Below are 20,333 nucleotides of genomic sequence, written 5' to 3' on the forward strand. Positions count from 1 at the left end.
GGCTACACTCTTATTTTTAGCACACTAGCTCAGTGAGAGTTGGGAATCGCACTCTTAGCTCCAAGTGTAGACACACCCTTAAATTGTTATTGATAAATAATTAAAACAAAGAATTAACACTCTATAGCGTTATCACTTTTGACACCCTGAAGTGAGAGGCCATAAACAAAGAGCCATGCCTTAAGCAGTATCTAGAGAACGCCTTGAGCAACAAATCCCTCTTTTTATTAAACTCTTTTCAGTGGTCCTGTCCAGTAACTGTGGAGGATCAGAAACTCTATAACTACTCCACAATCTCTAACTTGCTTTTCCCCCATCAGTAATGTTTCTTACTTCTCAGGCACTGGAAATAAGATGGCTGCTTGAACGCTCTGGGGAAAATCTCCTTTGGTGTGGAAAGGTATGGTTCTGTTCTTGTCAAAGGAGCTCTGCCAGTTTGCACCAGCTGAGCAGCTGGCCCCCTGTTTCTAGTCACGATGGGATTCCTACACACTAGGGAAATATTTAAATTTCACTTTCCTCCTCCCTCGCCTCCAGGAAAAAAAAAAAACATCCGATTTCATTTATTTGCTTTTTGGATTATGAAAACTTTTCTATACATATACTGGTTGCTGTAATGTAAGCTGTGGCCCAGACCAGTGCCCAGAGAACTCAAGCATGGGGAGAAGAGAAGGCAGCAAAAACATGGCTTAAAACCAACCTTCCCCATTACACCGCACCCCCCCCACCAGCTGACTTGCACTAAGTGCTTCTCGCCTGGACCTCAAACCACACAGCATTTTCTCTCATGGTTTTTTTATTAATATGTTTGAGGCCTGTTAAAAATTAGTTCTTGATGTCATCCCCTTCATTCCTCTTGAAATCATTCTCTAAAGTGTTCAGAGTAACAGTCGTGTTAGTCTGTATTCGCAAAAAGAAAAGGAGGACTTGTGGCACCTTAGAGACTAACCAATTTATTTGAGCATGAGCTTTCCTGAGCTACAGCTCACTTCATCGGATGCATACCGTGGATACTGCAGCAGACTTTATATACACACAGAGAATATGAAACAATACCTCCTCCCACCCCACTGTCCTGCTGGTAATAGCTTATCTAAAGTGATCATCAAGTTGGGCCATTTCCAGCACAAATCCAGGTTTTCTCACCCTCCACACCCCCCCCCACACACACACAAACTCACTCTCCTGCTGGTAATAGCCCATCCAAAGTGACAACTCTCTACACAATGTGCATGATAATCAAGGTGGGCCATTTCCAGCACAAATCCAGGTTTTCCCACCCCCCCACCCCCATACACACACAAACTCACTCTCCTGCTGGCAATAGCTCATCCAAACTGACCACTCTCCAAGTTTAAATCCAAGTTTAACCAGAACGTCCGGGGGGGGGGGGGGGTAGGAAAAAATAAGGGGAAATAGGCTACCTTGCATAATGACTTAGCCACTCCCAGTCTCTATTTAAGCCTAAATTAATAGTATCCAATTTGCAAATGAATTCCAATTCAGCAGTTTCTTGCTGGAGTCTGGATTTGAAGTTTTTTTGTTTTAAGATAGCGACCTTCATGTCTGTGATTGCGTGACCAGAGAGATTGAAGTGTTCTCCGACTGGTTTATGAATGTTATAATTCTTGACATCTGATTTGTGTCCATTTATTCTTTTACGTAGAGACTGTCCAGTTTGACCAATGTACATGGCAGAGGGGCATTGCTGGCACATGATGGTATATATCACACTGGTGGATGTTCAGGTGAACAAGCCTCTGATAGTGTGGCTGATGTTATTAGGCCCTGTGATGGTGTCCCCTGAATAGATATGTGGGCACAGTTGGGAACGGGCTTTGTTGCAAGGATAAGTTCCTGGGTTAGTGGTTCTGTTGTGTGGTATGTGGTTGTTGGTGAGTATTTGCTTCAGGTTGCGGGGCTGTCTGTAGGCAACGACTGGCCTGTCTCCCAAGATTTGTGAGAGTGTTGGGTCTCTACGTAAAAGAATAAATGGACACAAATCAGATGTCAAGAATTATAACATTCATAAACCAGTCGGAGAACACTTCAATCTCTCTGGTCACGCAATCACAGACATGAAGGTCGCTATCTTAAAACAAAAAAACTTCAAATCCAGACTCCAGCGAGAAACTGCTGAATTGGAATTCATTTGCAAATTGGATACTATTAATTTAGGCTTAAATAGAGACTGGGAGTGGCTAAGTCATTATGCAAGGTAGCCTATTTCCCCTTATTTTTTCCTACCCCCCCCCGGACGTTCTGGTTAAACTTGGAGAGTGGTCAGTTTGGATGAGCTATTGCCAGCAGGAGAGTGAGTTTGTGTGTGTGGTTTTTGGAGGGGGGTGAGGGGGTGAGAGAACCTGGATTTATGCAGGAAATGGCCCACCTTGATTATCATGCACATTGTGTAGAGAGTTGTCACTTTGGATGGGCTATTACCAGCAGGAGAGTGAGTTTGTGTGTGTGGGGGGGGGGGTGGAGGGTGAGAAAACCTGGATTTGTGCTGGAAATGGCGCAACTTGATGGTCACTTTAGATAAGCTATTACCAGCAGGACAGTGGGGTGGGAGGAGGTATTGTTTCATGATCTCTGTATGCATATAAAGTCTGCTGCAGTATTCACGGTATGCATCCGATGAAGTGAGCTGTAGCTCACGAAAGCTCATGCTCAAATAAATTGGTTAGTCTCTAAGGTGCCACAAGTACTCCTTTTCTTTTTTCTCTAAAGTGTATTCTCTAAAACCAACAGAGGTTAAGCAAGTTCATTTGGAACCTGCACAGCTTCCTCCTGACCAGTAGATTTTCCTTGAGCCAATTTATTTTTATTTTAAATCATACTTATTAGCTGCAACCAAGGTATTTTATGCTCAGCCCAACATGTGTTTGCCGCTGCTAATGTCATTCCTCAGAACAGTTCATTTTCTCAGAACAAATACCAGCCAGAACAGTGTATTTAGCTGAAACTTACCTCTTTTAACTCATGCCATTTCCAGTGGGGCCTTATCCAAACACCATTGAAATCACTGCAAGTCTTTCCAGTGATTTCAATTGACTTTTGATCAGCCCCGTGCTTCTCACTCAGTTAACATATATTGATGCCAACAAGTTAGTCTGTGTTATTTAAGACTGTCCAAAAGAAATACAACAGCCCAGATCAATGTTCAATCCACCACATCCAGAACTTGGAGCTAGCAATTGGTTTTGTTTTCCCTTTCACCCAGCATCAAATGTTACGTTTCTGTTTATTTTTTATCTTCAAGACCGTCCCTTAATCAAACACAAGCTTTCTGTAATCTCCAGTGTTGTGGCTAATGTGATGTAGCAGAGATGAATGCTTTAGATTAGGAAAAGGAAATGTTAGTTAGGTCCATAACTAGATGGGATTTAAAATAAACTTCTTATATGGTGTGGTGCAAGACAAATGAACTCAATAGGAGTATTTCCATTGATTTCAAGAGGCACTGAATCAAGGCCTTTCTGCCCTATGGAAAAAAATATCAGGGATAAAGTTCATTTCAGTAGGAATGAGGTGCTCCATGCTCTAATGGAAGAGTTGAGCCTCAGTAGTTGATCCACACTCGCACAGAAGAGAACCAATATAACTCTTGTCCCTTCCAAATTTGATTGTAGGGTCTGACTGTTTTTTTCCTACTCAAACATAATAAATGTAAGATTTGAAGTTTAGGACTTTCCAGAGTTAGGCGCAGATGGTAAAACTGCCTTTTCCATAATATAATGCACTCATTTCAAGCTATGATGGGTTAAGAGATGTCAGAACTTAAACCTAGTACTGGTGAAGAACTGAATATTACCCATTCTGGGCTTCAGGCCAGTGTAATTTTGTGGAGGGAAATTCACTATCTGCGAGGAAACAAGGAAACATTTCTCTGGAAAGTTGTTTAAAAAATAGGAACTGTTTGAATACACACTTGGGGAGGTGCATGATAAATGAAGCTTACCACAAGGCTTCGTATATTACCATGTGGCCATCTCTACCGCAGACTCAGAATATCTACTTGTATAGATTAGTCACTTAGAGCCAGATGCTGCAACCTTTGCTCACATAAGAAGTCCTTCCCTGGGTCCCTCCGTTTACTTCATTGAAATCTGATTCTGCAAACTCTATCAGATGCAGTACTTCCTACAATGAGAGGTCCCACCGACTTTTGGGGGAGTATTCACAGGAACAAGCACTGTGTTTATCAGTCTCTTTGGCAGGATTGGGTCATTACATTATACATTTCTGAGGGTCTGGATTGGACTTAAAATTTGACTAACACACATATATTCATGTATAGAAAGAGATGTGCATACTCATTCAACTCCTGGGTTCTATGGCGAGAAAGGACAACTGTGATCATCTCTAGGATGGTCTGACCCCCTGCATAACACAGGCCATAGAACTTCCCCCAAATAATTCCTGCTCGAACTAGTGCAGTAGCAACACACACACAGAGCAAATCTCCTTCCAGCAGTGACAATGGAGCAGTTGATATGACACTCCATCACACAAGATGATGTTGGCTGAATGGTCTTAAAGATTGCATTATAAAATGCCAGCTATTTCCAGGACAGGGGGTTGTATGGTATTTTGATTAGAGACGAAGACTGTGCACTAGGAAGCTGCTAGTTTCTAATCCCCAAATAGAGCCAAACTTCAGTGTGTGATCCTGCGCATGACACTTGCCACTGCATACAAAAATTTTTGGGCGGGGGGGGGGGTGTGGAACAGCAGGAGCTCAGTGAAAACTACCAACGCTGAGGTACGCTGGGTAAATCTTTAAAAAAAATAAAATAAAGGAAATGCTCGTTATCACCTCACTATGTCAACATTTGGACGATTTTAATGTAAATAGTTTGGTTTTTTTCCATTCTTATTTGCTAACACATCTTCACCATATTGACTAACATGACTAGAGAGCAAAGCAAGTATCGGTGGTTACTTTGTGTGTAATGAATGCAGAAGCCATGAGGTCTTGCAGAACTCAGCCTTGATGCCGTAGTCATTGGTCACCAGTAACGCTCATGGGATCTGGCAGTGGTGGGACTGCGCGTTCTGCATGAATTCTTCCTTCCTGAACTCATTGTAACATACCTACCTAACATGGTGCCTCATTACCTTTGTCAAAGGAGTTCAATAACACTATCACTTCTGTGACAACACCCCCTAAATATTCCAGGCTCAGGTCCACATTCTTTCTTACCCCAGATAAGACTTCCACTCAGTTTAGTGGGAGGGTTGCCTGAGTCAGGATTGCAGTTCAGTTCCTTCTTGTTCTTACAGGTATATATACACATAGCTTCACATTCTGCTTCAGTAAATGAAATGCACTCATACTGTATAATTAGCCTACAGGCCGGTGTAATCTTCAAGCGCTGGTTTCCTCTTCTGTTTGACAATTCACTATAAACAATAACGTAATCATAAATATAAGCAGATTTTTAGGATAGTGGATTCTTTTGGGAGATTTTACCATCCTGTAACTCATCTCTTCCAGCTATAAGTCTAGCTGCCCATACGAAGGCAATAGTCTCCTAATTTTCTTAAAACTGATTGCAGAATTTGGTGAAATAGACCATGGGGTAATATGCAGAAGAAAAGTCCAGTTGCCTTGGGAAATAGATAAAGAAACAAAAATGCAGAAGCCAAATTGGAGCAAATGAAAAGATTTTATTAGAAATGCAGTAAAGATAAAAGTATTTTTAAATCAGAGGCATAGCTTTTACTATCAGAAGTCATAATTTTTTATTTATTTTTTGCACACAAGAACCTCAGTCTGGAAACAGCTATCTTAACAAATAGGATACATATGAATGTATATGAATGTGACACAAACAAACAAAATTAGATTATAAAGCTTAATTTCAGTTAAAATATCAAAGGACATTGCTAAATAAAATGGATTGGCCAGCTCCTCAGCTGGTGTAGCTTAACCGGCACTGCACAGAGGTACAGCAGCTGAGAATCTGGCCCAGTGTAAACTGGTTAAAATTCCTGACCCCCTGCTATTAGTAACACTTTAGGTAATTGAAATGGAATGAGTTACTTTAAAAACAAATTCTTCTTTTTTTTTTTTTTTTGTTTAAAACAACTAGACTTGGGTAGTGAAAGTAGACTGGACAGTTTCACTCTCCAGTCTGTTTCAGTTGCTGGTTCTTTTATGTTAGCCCAGCGCTCTTGCATTTGGATTCACAGCACTGGGGTGCAGGGGGCAGAATGTTTAAATTATTTTAAAAATATTTCCATTGCAGCATTTTTAGAAACATTTCATTAGGACCAGATCTTCAGCTGGAGTAAACTGGTATTGCTCTGTTGAAGTCAATGGAGCTAGACTGAGTCACATCAATTGAGGATCTGGCCCTTACACTATCATTGGGCCATATACCCAAGAGGTGTCAAACATCTGCAACTCTCATTGAAAGCTCATCAAGTTTTGTAACTCTTCCCCCTGCTAAACTCCCCCCCTCCCCCCTGCAATTGTTTAACATGGTCTAAATCTGAGGCAAAAAGTACTTGGCACTGTCCTTTGAATATTGCCTTCTGTTGATTTTAACGTAACGTGCCACAAACACCTGGAGAGCCTTTCTATGCATATGTGTAACTCCAATTTGAGTCCACACGAGTTGCATACACATCTTTATGGGCTGACTTTGGCCCAGTGTCAGAATCATGGCTATTTTTCAATAGGATTTGCAGCACACTGCAGGGCATCATCACTTCCATGACCAGGAAAGAAGAGATGGAAACGTCAAGTCTCTCTTCCCCTCAAAGCTCCCAGTAAAATCTATGGGAGCCATGTGTATGTATGCTAGGCAACACTGGATCCCAAACTGACAGGCTTCTTTAAGGGAGAGCTCACTACTGATTCCATTCTAGCTGTATCCACCAGGAGCAGCTGGCTATGGGGAAAATATCCAGTATAGATTTCTTTTAGGTACAGTTCTGGCAAAAGAGAAATCCTTTGTTATATCCCTATTCTATTAACTTTGGAACATTTCAGAGAAGATTCTCTTTGCCCAACTGAGTGAAGCTCAGCTGAAAACTGGCTTGCTAAAATATTCCATTGTTAATATAACCAGGGCCCTCAATGCTGCTGAGCTCTGGCTTAATCTGTGTCATTCTCCATACATCCAGCAACTTGAGGTCAGCACAGTGCTTGTCATTCATAATATATCTGACTGAAGGATGTGTGTGTATTCAAGTCATCTTCTGCAGATTATTCCCCCAGCTCACTCTCTGTTCCCATTTGTCTGCACATTAGCAACCCAACCTTTTAACATTTATGCAACGTGCTAACCTGGAGACAGTGGCAGGAATATCGGAGAGCAAATGAGCATTAACTCCTTTCAGCTGAGAATCCAGTTTTTGAAGTAGACACTAATTTGTGAGTTTTGATGTATCTCAGCTCATACTCTCTCTCTGCAGTCAGTCAATTTAAGCACACTTTAATAGCTGTGCTCAAATGTAGACAGCTTCATGGAATATAGAAGCATTATGTTAACAAATGAAATATGCATTATACATATCCCCTTAAAAAAAAAACCCCAACCCGAAATACATTTAAATGAATCTTTTAACTGTTTCTTCAGACAAAGGCATAACATTACACATACACACCCCCATCAATACAAACCTTTGTTTTTGTTTATATTTGTATAGACCCAGCTTTCAGACTACAGATTTGAATTGTACACATGGATAAACATTAGTGATCACTGGGAATTGTAGGGAAAAAATAAAAATTGCTATGGTAATAACTATAGACTTGACACAAGAAAGCTTCACAATTAATAATTCCAGACAGCTTGCCACAGGTGCTATAATTAAGGTAAGCATGTATTAGTAACTGATACAGCTTTGTAAAAATCTCAGCAAAAGTTAGCTAAATATACAGTTCCAACCTGTTATAACTGGTCAGAGATCTTTGATTAGCAGAGTAAAAATGTGGAGTTCTCTCATGATTTATGATAGAGGAAGATGCAAGGCCAGATTCTAGAGTTCACCAGAGTTATGGTGATTTACCCTAACTGATGATCTGGTCCACACACAATATTTCTCTCTCTATATATAGTGTAAGTATTATAGAAAGCCACAATGTACATACTGGTAATAGTGTTCCATCTCCTTAAGGAGGTTTTTAAACTTCATGCTTAAATAGTGCTTTACTGTTGTTCCTCAGTGTCTCCCTTGAATACCCCCCTACCCACACACTTTACTAATATCTAAAAACATTTTCCAGACATAAGCACATGTGGGTGTGTGGAGGGAGTGTATGAAAATTTCAAGGGGACCTGACATCCCAGACTTAAATATAGAATATATGCATAATGGCTTCTAACACACAAACATAATGGTTTCTGATTTTAGAAGCCCCACGGAAACATTATACAATTTAGCAGACACAGTAGGTGAAAAAGTTAGTCCTAGTACTTAACTACGTTTCCAGAGCTCTTCTGTAGCTCTCTGTTTTAGGCAAAGCTCCAAGTAGCTGCCCACACAGAGCTAGATGGAGCTGGCAAGGCTCAGATGGTGATCACGTGAAGGCACAGTCAAAGAGTGAGCTTGCTTACAATGTCTATACATTTCAGCTGCTGTGTTCCTCATCTGTCATGTAAAGCCAAATCGCAGCAGTTCCCCTTCCTTCAAAGTCTAGTTTCATTTTAGTACTAGCGGAGGAGGAGGAGGAGGAGGAGGATTGTGCAAATCTCAGAGATTTATAGCTTATAAGAAAAGGCCACTGCCTTGGTTCATGGTCAGTTTTAGAATGAGACACTTTGCTAAGTAGTATGCTGTGTATCTCAGTTCCTTTTTTGTTGTTCTTATTATAACTTTAGTATTTGCATACCACAACATCAAAATATCTCAAACCCAGAGCAAAGCTGATGCTTTGTGTGTTATGCATGCAACATCCCTGCTTACATATGTTCCGAGGACCGCTTGCATGACTAAGGGATAAATAACCAGGCCCCAGCCTTCTGGAAAAGTCCAACCGAATTTAGTAGAGAATGAAGATCTTAAGCTTGGCAATAGAATGCAATGGAGAATTATACCCCACTACTGTAGTTCTATAAAACGGTCTGAAACAGTCTATAGAAAGATTTTTCTCCATGAAATTTTCATTTACAGTAAGGGCCTATTAGCAATATAAAGGGGCCATAAAGTGAGCACAAATGTAATTTATGCTCTCTTTAAGGCCCATTTCTGCTGCCAGAACAACGGAAAGTGGCAATAGTGTAAATGAGAATCAGGTCTGTTTTGAGTGTAGACTATATAAACCTTTCTCAATTCCTATGCAACCAGATTGGTTTAATCACTAGCCAGTTTTAGTGGGCTTTTCCAGAGGATTCATTTCCAGGACTGATTTTTTTTCCCCCTTCACACCTCTTTAATAGCTTGCAAGAGCTTTAGGTCCCAATCCTCCTCCCACTGAAGTCAAGGTAAATTTTTGCTTTCTATTCACTTTCTCTGGAGCAGGATCTGGCACTTTCTGAAGACTCTAGATCAAGAACTTTTTAGTTTTGCTCTATCAAAGTTCTCAGGATTTCATGTTTGAAACAAAATGCATATTGTAAAACCATGGCCAGGAGACCGCTGGTTCAAAATAGCTCCTGTGGCTGTTTCCTGGTATGACCTCTATGTTCTGGATGTATGACCCTGATAGATAGATACATCTAGAGAGATAGAGAGATAGATAGAGAGAGACAAAGAAGTTTATCGTTTGCTAGTTCAAAATACCTATTAAGCAGGAAATATTTTAATATACATGATCAATATTGGGGTTTTTCCCCTTTCAGAGCAAAGAGGCAAGCTGCAATGCACTGTTTAATATACTGAATTCTACTATGCAGTTTAAAAATTCAGGTGGGTTGCTATTAGAATACACAGAGTTCTAGGGAACAGGCATGTTTCCCCAATACATTCACTGTATTTTCTGTAGCCACCCTCAGATCTTTCACCGCAAATGTATGTTATCCCTCACCATTATGATGGATTCAGTGGTGCCAAAGGGTGCCAACCTATTTAAATCATTGGATTGTGGCTGGAGCCCTCTATGCAGCAGCTTCCCCCCTCCCCCACCTTCACATGCGGGAGGAGGCACAGGACCTAACAGATTGCAGTGAACAAAAATGAAAAACACAGGATTGAGATGAAGGTCAAAGGATTAAAACTGACAGGTCCGGAGAGTGAACATTTAGCTATAATGGAAATATGGCACAGGCAGCAGCAGATCAAACTTCCCATCCTGCCCTGCCACTCAGCCTCCTGTGTGGAGTGAGAAGGTTGGTCAGTCTCCATGTCTATTCAGTCCTTGGCCTTGCCACTGATAGTGCGAGAGATACCAAAGGGTGCCGGCTTTAGTGGTGGCAGCCCTCACTCTTTGAGCTATCCCCTTTGAAACAGTTTAACAAAACCCTTTTCACAAAACTAAAATAATTCAGTTATTCTCACCCCCACTACTTCTTCCCTGGCCAATAAAATCCCCTGGACGTTGGGTAAGACACCAGTCTGATAAAGGCATTCTTCAAACAAAGGGAGTAAAATGCTTGTATTTCCCACCAGAAATTGTAGGTAACATTTTCAAAAGTGCCCAAATGAACAAGACTGAGATTATTGAGTACCTAAGCCCCTTTTGAAAATGGCACTTCTTAGACACTTTGAAAAATGTTATCCCACAGCTGGAACAGAGCAGCCCTGAGAGCAAGCTGTCAAGACTGCTGTGGGGCTGCATCCTCTGGATCTCCAGGGGTTCCCCATTTTGAGGGGTGAATTTTACACTCTTTTCCATCTCTGGACTGTGCTTGAAAGATGGAAAGGTTACTTCCACATAAACGTCTCCTTTGGAAAGCTAAATATTCCATGGATCCACATGCAATGGCTATTCAGATATAAGGATCAAGCAACTTCCACTGACATCAATAAGATACTTTCCACTGACATCAAGGAGAGATGGATCAGTCCCCAATGTGGTGGTGGACCCCAAATCAATCTTTTTAATTGAATTCCACTATACCTGGCTTCTTCCCAAGGTTGTCATTACCTCAGTTTTATCTGAAGACCATTTGGAGTCAGATTTGCTGCTTAGATTGCACCAATTTACCTGCACAGTTAATGCTGATACAAAATTGTACAGTACCCACAAGTACTTGTTTCTGCAGGTTTGTGGGCACAAAAAGGGAGGCCCGGTTGAGGCTGGTCTCAAAAATTACACTTTTGGGGTTCACTGCTTAAATAAAATTGCCAGTGTCCTAACAATCGGATGAGGGATCTCTAGATATACAGGGCAAGATTCTCCACTGCCTTGGCCCTTGCCCTTTGTGCATCTGTGCAAATGAATGTGTGCAAAGTACGACCAAATCAGAAGTCTTTGTTCACTCACACAAGTTTTATATCCAATTTACAGAGGCGCAAAGGACTATACAAGGAGCAAATCTGTAGAGAATCAGGCCCATAAACTATAAAGCACTTTTGGATCCTAACCTTTGGGATACAAACCGATTTTAAATGCAGTTTGCAATGAATGATTATCTTCACCACCACTCATTAGGAAATGATTATGCTCTTGTACTCAGATTATGTTCTTAGGACACTGGCAATACCTTCTCGGAGGTCCCCTTTTTATTTATGCAGTGATATATCTTTCAGGGTTGTTGGGCCAAATCCATCCCTGGTGCAGCTCTGTTGTCTTCACAGGAAGTACACCAAGAAGGCATTTGGCCTGCTGCACTTGGAGGAAAGTAAAACTGGAGTAATTGGGTGAAAATCCTTTTTATATGCAGTGCTATTACAATCATGTTGATACAAGCTTTCCAAAAGCCGCTAGCTATTTGGGAGCTTCAGTTTTAGGTGTCCAACTTGAGAGAACTTACATTGGTCTAATTTTCAGAAAGTGCTAAGCACCGCTCCTGGAAAATCTGGCCTCTTTAAGGGATCTCATTAGGCCTTTTGAAAACCTTGACTAGAGTTTATACTGTTACCAGCAATAGATTCTTATTTGTTGCTGGTCTTAGTTTCATTTGGAAGGGTCTCAACCTTCCCTCATTGCTCACACATATACAGTACATCCCAGTAATGATAATGTGGGATATCCAAGAGCACAACTCCCTAAGCATGACTGGAATAATTTCACTTAAACAGTCTGGACCAGATCCTCAGCTGGTGTAAATCAGCATAGCCCCACTGAAGTCAATGGAACAGACAGATTGACACCAACCAAAAATCTGGCCCATTGTTTGTTACCATATATAGCTCAGCAGAGGAATGCCAATAATTATCAAAACTGCCTTTGTCTGTGCCTATTAAAGATGCTCTTTGGAGAATATTTGTACAGCCACATCTTTAGAATTTTTGAGATACATCTAGCTCTTCCCACAAGGGCCCTTGGCAATAGCAGCCATAAAAATTGCTCTTCAAATGACTGAAAAATATAAATATATTCATTAAAAATGTGTGAATGGTCGTCTTTGTCAAAAATCTTTAAACGCTCATCTATTTGCGGTTTCTATGGTGGTAATAGCCTGACATTTGTTATTCACTCTCTACAAAACAAACCAGAACCACCCCCTATACTTTCTGCTGCTGGATTTCAGTACCAGTTAATGAGTGTAACCGAACGCCCACATAAAAGACCTGATATCTGTGTTTCCACATCACAAAGCATGCCAACAAACACACAATGGCTGTGATCAGATTAAGAACCATCTGCAGTAGCAGATACAGATTGAAAGTGCCAGTGACACTGGTACAGTCAGATACATCATGGTAAACGAAGGTCCTACTGAGGGGATCTGAAGTGTCCAGTTTGCACTGGCAAGAGTTGAGGACGGCATCACAGGTAAACTGTGTAATCTGTGAATAATGATGTGCAACAAAAGCCACTGCCAGAACACAGGTAATCAGACTCAGGGCGCTCAGTAGAAAGTACATCAGCTGAAATAAAGCAAAAAAGAAAAAACATTCTTTTCCAACTACACGGAGAACGGGGCATATAACCAACACATGCACACAGATTTTTCTAGTGAAAGCGTGCCTTTGAGGAACAGTTTATACATTTCATGCTCATGATTTGCAATAAATATGTAATTCTGGCTTGATGAAGAGCTGTGGGTGCTAAAAGCAGTTGCAAGTACATCAGCCCTCCCAAGGCATATTTTACTTACTTCGTATGAGGGTTGGAATATAATTTTCAGAACAGACCTACTAAAAATAATATCAAGGAGTCTAACTTTTTACAAAGCTGCATGCTTAATGGAGCAGGGTGCGCTTTTGTGGTATTGTTCATGCTGCTTTGACTAGAGTTGCAACAGCCACATATTCAGGTAAGGTAAATTGGTGTGGCTCTATTGAAGTCAATGGAACCACAGCGATTTACACAAATTGAGGCACTAGCCTCAAATATTTAATGGCAAGCGGTGGTGCTTACAAAAGTGCCGTCATTATCCCACTGACAAAGGAATTACAGGAACAACTTTGTGCATGCATCTACTCTTGGCTATGTTTCGCACACACACAAAAATCAGACTTGTGCAGGCATATTGGACAGCTAGGTGTCTAAATGAGCGGGGACTGCAAGGGCACTTTGCTTGAACTCATCTGAGTTTCCATGTGGAAAATAATGATAATTACAAAACAGGCACACGAACTTATAGGAGTGAATTTGTGCCTCACAAAGGCCCCTTTGGAAATCTGGCCCAGGAAGGTGAAAGAGAAGATTTCAAAGGCACAGAAGGAAGTTAAGTTCCCCTTAGTCTCTAAGGCTACCACTTGCACGGAATAAAGAGGATAGAGTCCTTTTTCAGTCCCAGAGGGAAATGTAATTATTTGGAGCCTGGTCCTGTGGATGGAATTCTCAATCACTGTGAGATCATTCAGAGCCCCAATCACTTCAGGTTGCAGGAGTGGAGCTTTGATTATTATATGGTATGGAATTTCCTGACATTTGAGTTCTAGATGTGGCAATTTTTGTATTACACTCACACTACTTTTTGTGAATATATACATTCAAATATAACTCTGTGCATAGTGCCAATATCATTTCTGGTTCTGCTGAGCAGGATGGAGACATTTATTTCTCTTGGCTTCTTACCTATCTGTCAGCAATATGGCATGGTTGGGAATTTGTTATTTTAAATAACAAGGCTTTTTTTTTTTTTAACCTCTGCACTATCAATACATAAGCATTTTTTAGGACCTTCAAGCTCTAGGTATGCATGTTTGGATCAAATTCACTCTCTGGGTATATTTGTCTTTGATTCACACTGTAGATCTATCTTCCCAAACATGTGTCAGTTTGGGGGGAAATAGTAGGCTTGTAGGAGATATCAAAGCAATATATCCCTTCTGTCCCCAAAATAACTGAATTCAAGATATCTAGATCTTCATTTAGAAGCCATGGCTTCTATTAAGTTTAATGACTCTCCCTGCAGTCTTAAACTTAGGGCAATTTCTAAAGGAAGGTGGCTTTTATTAAATTTAATTACATTCCCCCTGCAGCTTTCATGGTAAAGGCCCACAGTAAAAGTGAAGTTACAAAATGAGGGCAGCTCCTATTAAAAACTGTATGGTAAAGGGGCAGCTACTAATTGAGGGCAGCCTCTAAACAAAGATATATGGTAATTTATGAGCATGTGATAATATTTCAAAAGATGACGCAAACATTTTTAAAGGGAAAAACATGCTGGCAACAGATAATTGCATGAATGTTGATATTCATGAGGGAACCAATTTTACTCGATTATCCTGGTGTAAATCTGTGGCAACCCCACTGAATGGAATGGAGAGTAGAATACGACCTCATTATATGAACTTTTAAGCCTGTATGTACCATGGGTCTGCTTCTGCACTGATCTGCACTGCATGCAGATATCAACACCTACAGAAAGGTAGAGTAAAATGGCATCAAATCAATAAATAATCTAGACAGTACTTCTTGTATGGTCACATGTATTTGCATGTTATGCACCAAAATAAATACATTAAGTAAAATGATGCCATACATGAAGGAAACCTCAGTTTTCCTTCCAAATGCAAAAATATCCAGGCAGCCCCTGCAGCAATCAGCTGAGACACACAGAGTCATATGGGGGCATTAGGCAATTGACAAATAGCTATTATCCTCACGTGGTGTTTGCAGAAGAATTTTCTTTGCAATTAGATGAAAGCAAACACATTTCTAAATATCAAAGGTGAGTCCAAAGAAAATACTGCCTGGGAAGGAGCACAAGGCAGTGAGTGCACGGACCCCATCAGAAGGCTAATCACATGACAGACCCAGAGGCAACTCCAAAACGGCAAATACAACTGCTTAGGGAGTTCTGCCAAGGAGCCGGAATTTCTCCCCAGAAAAATGTTTTTCACCGCTTGAGAGCTATATAGGTCCTGTGATTGCTATCTAAATAGTGTGACGGGGCAAGGCCAGATGGCTATAGAAAAGTAGTGGGAGATAGATATATTAGCTCCAGGCTAAACACATCCCTGATACCAGGATAAGTTAAATAGCAACTGCTCCAGGTCAATTAAGACACCTGGGGCCAATTAAGAACTTTCCAGAAGGCAGGGAGAATGCTAAGTTGATCAGGACACCTGAAGCGAATCAGGGGCTGGCTGAAACTAGTTCTAAGAGTTAGAGCAGCTTGGACTATAAGACCGTGAAGAGGGGCTAGAGGATGTCAGAGCCACCCTTTATACCAGTGTCAGTGCTACCTGCCGAGGGGTGGGTGGATGTAGCTCTGTCACCTGTGTCTTTGCAAATCTTCCCCTTGAATTTTATTCATTATCCTTTTCCATTTAATTCTTTCACTTATTATTCCACACCAGCACAACAACAAGAGCCTTTGAAATAAAAGTAATCTGGAGAAAAGCTGCTACAATACTCCCACTGGGGAAAAAATTTGGTGCGCCTCAGAGTGAAATTCATCCTCCTGCAGAGGGTTGATGCAAGGCCAACGAACTCCATAACTACCATGCTGTTGCTGTTTTGAGAACTTAAATGGGACATCAGTGGTGCATAGTCCTTGTGTTGCTCACTGACTAAATGTCTGTGATACCTGACACAATATGAAGCAAGACTACATAGTTTAGATGGGTTTACTATATATCCTTGGTAGGTGGGCGGGCGGACAAGTAGGGGGTCTTCCCCCAAGCCTTTTAATTTGCACATGCATATGTAGTCAGCATCTAATTTTATGGGAAGGGGGAAACTGCATACTAGGTGGGACTTAAAATCAATCCTAAAATGTCAGAAATAGATACAGTAAAGCCCTATTTATCTGAATCCCTTTAATATGAAATTCTCTATCCTGATAACTGATGTCTCCCCTTACCCAATAACCCCCTCAGTTTTGGAACCCTTGAGCCCATTTATCCAAATGTCTTTGATATTCCCCAAAATGTTGGGGATAAAATGGGCTCTTACCTGAAAATAAAGTATTTATCAGCATATCTTGACCTAGAATTCCTCTTTTATACAGACTTCAGATATGCAGGGTATAGTATAAATCCTCCTAAGCATTTGTTTGATTGTTGGCATTTGCTAGACTGCCAATCTAAGGGTTAAATTTTTGCAATTTCAAGCACAATCTGGCTTTCTTTTATATGGGGAAAATATCCAGTAAAGCAGCTTGTGATTTTATACACACACACACGTGTGTGTGTGGGGGGGGGGGGGTGAGATTTTAAAAAAATTACACTGTACCTTTACAGCAAACTGGAAACAGGTCTTCTCCTCAGGCTGATATGAAACACAAAGCATCACCATTCCCACTAAGGCAACCACACAGACCTGCAAAGGAGGAGATTTAAAGGGACAATGTCAAGATAAAGATCTTATTTTTCCAAACAAAAATGTTCTATCTGTATTACCAGCACCTTAAAATAAAATAAGTTTTAAAATGTAATAACCTCGCTGTGGTATTTATATGGCCGAATAGCATCTGAGTACCCCACAATCCTACAACATGGCTCTGAAAAACGTTTATCCTCACTACACCCTTGTGATGTAGGGCAGTTCTATTATGTCCATTTGACAAATGGGAATGGAGGCACAGAGTGGCTAAGTGACTTAAGGTCACATAGGAAGTCTGTGAATGAGCTGGTCTCACAGCTCCAAGGCTAGAATTCTAACTACTGGGAAATGCTGCTGCTCTAAATTTAGCCCAAGGTTTTCAAATTTGAAAGCTTAAAGTTAGTCTCCCTCAATCTATATTAAGGCATCTAAATTAATGGCCTGGTTGTCAGAGGTGTTGGGCACTCACCACTCCAACTGGAATCAATGGGAGCTGCCTGGCTCGCCATTTTTGAAAATCAGGATACTTATGTAGCTGGCTAAACATTTAAGGCCTAACTTTAGGTGCTCAGCTTTGCAAACCTTGGCCTTAATTTATATGGCTCCATTTATGCTTGTTTACATTCTGGACTTCATTCGGCTAATACACTAAAACTAGACAGTTTATTTATTTGTAAAATTTAACTCAATGCAACAGTTATAACTCAAAGGGAGAAATCCAGAGATTCCATCAAGCCTACCATGGGATTGGCTATTGATTTCACATGGAAAGTGCTCAGATACTGGATGGATGGATAGTAACTTTTGGGATGGATAGCCCATCTGGATAGCCCTGTGTAGGTAGAGAAGAGAACACACAGGATCCAGGCAAAATTTTGCCCCTACTATTCCCAAAATGCCATCTAGGTCAGCTAGTGCGTCCAATGACATCCCACAGACATATCTGGGGTAGACAGGAGAGTTGGGGCATGGCCAACTCACCGTGCTCCTTGCACATCTGCTACTAACAGATGAGCACAAGCTGTTTGTTTTCGAAGCATCAGTTGCTTAGTGCGCTCCCTTATGTCCAATGAGCCATTATGCCTTATTTGCCCTTCACAGGCAGAAAGGTTCAGAAAAACCTTCAGCTAGTTGCTATGCTCCACTCCCCTTTTCAGAGCTCTTCCCAGGAGACATACCATAATGTAATCTTTTGTTTAGGGGCTTGTCTATGCACATAAGTTTCACCAGTTTCCATTTTTTAAACCAATTGATTAAATCAAAGCAAAACCTTGTTTGAACTCACTTATTTTGGCTTAGCTTAAAACCTGCCCTAATCAACATAAACTTAATTTTATATAAGCCTAGTGTAGATGGATTTAAGATCATACACACAACTTTTTGCAAAAGTTAAACTCCTCTTCTTCTTCACCTTGTGCCATCAATTGGGGGGTCACCTTGTCCCATCAAGGCTTCGTCTCCAAGTGCATTTTCCAAACTGGAACCAGCCTTCTTCATGCCCTCCTTCAGTGTCTCAAACCATCTTTCCTTGTGATCTTTGTCCTGGGACTACATCTCATGTACTCTCTGGCCAACGTATCCCACATCTTGTAGTCTCAGGATGACCCAGCCATCTCAGTTGATGCTCTCTCAGCTTTTCAGCGATAGGGGCTACGTGCATCATGGCTAGTACTGTTTAACTGTGTATTCTATCAGTTCTCTTCTTATCCAGAGTCCACCTGAGCGCTCATTTTGGCAGTGTGAAGTAATTGTTCTTCTCTCTTCCTCATGGGCCAACATTCAGACTGTATATCATGGCTGGCTTAATCATCTTATACATTTTGTTCTTTAGTTTACTTGGCATATTCTTATCACAGAGAATTCCCTCCATTTATACCAAAATGCACTTCATATGACTTTTAACATCCACAACCACATTCTCATCATGGCACAACACTGAACTGAGGTATTTAAATTATTGCACAGACTTAAAGCTGATAGAGTTAACTGGCTTCTTGTCGTCCCTCTTAATGAAATGTATGTATTCAGTCTTTTGTCACCTGATTCAGAAGCCATTGTCTTCTAATGCAGCCCTCTATAGTTTGAGGCCCCTTTCCCGTTTGTATTTATCTTCATGGAATAAAATATTATTGGCAAAAAGCATGGTGCATGGAATCTCTCCCCAAGTCTTCTGCATCAAGGGGTCCATTACAATCACAAACAGGAATGGACTTAAGACTGTTCCTTGATGTAAACCTATCTTTACAGTGGAAGGCTTACTCTAGACATAGCTGCTTCTCACAACTGTTGTCCTACCCTCGTACGTGTCCATTTGAGAGAGAGACATATTCAGACTGGCAGATTGTGTGACAGCAGGTACCATAACAATTGTCTAGGAACTCTGTCATAAACCTTCAAATCCACAACACTAAGTGTAATTCCTTGAATTTCTCCTGCCATATTCAGGCTGCGAACCTTGCAAACATTGTTGACGCTCCTGGCATAAACCTGAGTTGATTACTTGGTGCTCCAGATCCTCCTGATGTCTTTTCTCAGTGATTCTCTCCAGCCATTTAATCATGTGACTCATTAACTTGATGGGTCGGTAATTACTACATTCTGGCACGTCTCCTTTATGCTTGAAGATAGGGACCAATGTGCTCTTCCTCCATTCATCAGGCATTTTTCCAAGATGGAGAATTAAGCAGAAAAAGTTCACCATCAGCATCTCTCCCTCATGGCCTAATGCTTTAAATGCTTCACCTGGTCTGCTGTCTGATCCCACTGTCTTCCCCACTTTCAGCATCATTAGCGCTGCCTGAGTCACCACCATGGGGATAGATCTTGTGAGGTTGTTGCTTGAGCATACCTCCCTCAAGGGTTTCTACATGTTGTGGTACTGATCTTCCACCAGCACTTTCATTGTCATCTCTGACAGATTTCACAGCTCCCAAGTCCTCTATTTTTCTTTGCCTAATCTTGGCTAATCTATATATTCCTTCCCCCCCGCCCCACACCACTTCCTTCATTAGTAGTTCTGCGTATATTGCTTTAAATACCTGACCTTTAGCTTCTCCAACTGCTGTTTTTGGTATTTTCTTTACCAGCTTGTATTTCTCAGAACCTTCCACGATTCTTATTTTCTGCCATCACTTAAATATTTCCTTCCTCTTCTTTACTGTCTCCTGCACATTGTTTTACCACCACCACAGCTCCTTGCCAAGAAGTTTCCCTTTTTTCATCTGGCCATGGGCAGCTTGTGAACTTTCCGTGATATGTTTGGACATTTCCCCCCAAACTCATCAGTTTGGTCATGTCCAATCTCTGTAGAACCTCATCCTTACATCTCTAACTTCCCTATCTGTGAGCCTCCACCACTTTGTTCTTTCTTCCACAACTCATCTTTTGTCCCCCATGAGCCTTTTCACTCAGATGTCCATTAGAAGCAAATCTATGTTGCTCCCCAATCTGCTGTCCTGGGATCACGTTACAGCCTCTCATGTCTTTCAGATCTCTTCCTCTTGTCAGGAAGAAATTGATTTGGGACTTATTGGAACAGCTCTTGTACATA

The 20,333-nt window shown here is 41.1% G+C and overlaps 1 protein-coding gene across 3 annotated transcripts in view; it reads right to left on the reverse strand.

The window, feature by feature from the left end:
- Nucleotides 1-5,693: 5,693 nt before the first annotated feature.
- SSPN (sarcospan) overlaps nucleotides 5,694-20,333 on the reverse strand; it is a 37,460-nt gene continuing 22,820 nt past the window's right edge. For all 3 annotated transcript variants that reach the window (XM_073317627.1, XM_073317637.1, XM_073317647.1), the window contains exons 2-3: nucleotides 16,694-16,780; nucleotides 5,694-12,930 (exon numbers count right to left, since the gene is read on the reverse strand). In XM_073317627.1, coding sequence (XP_073173728.1) covers nucleotides 12,565-12,930; nucleotides 16,694-16,780 — 453 coding nt within the window. In that variant the 3' untranslated portion in view covers nucleotides 5,694-12,564. The remainder of the gene's footprint in view (nucleotides 12,931-16,693; nucleotides 16,781-20,333) is intronic.

This window comes from Lepidochelys kempii, chromosome 1, assembly GCF_965140265.1.
Source record: "Lepidochelys kempii isolate rLepKem1 chromosome 1, rLepKem1.hap2, whole genome shotgun sequence".
Classification (NCBI taxonomy): domain Eukaryota; kingdom Metazoa; phylum Chordata; order Testudines; family Cheloniidae; genus Lepidochelys; species Lepidochelys kempii.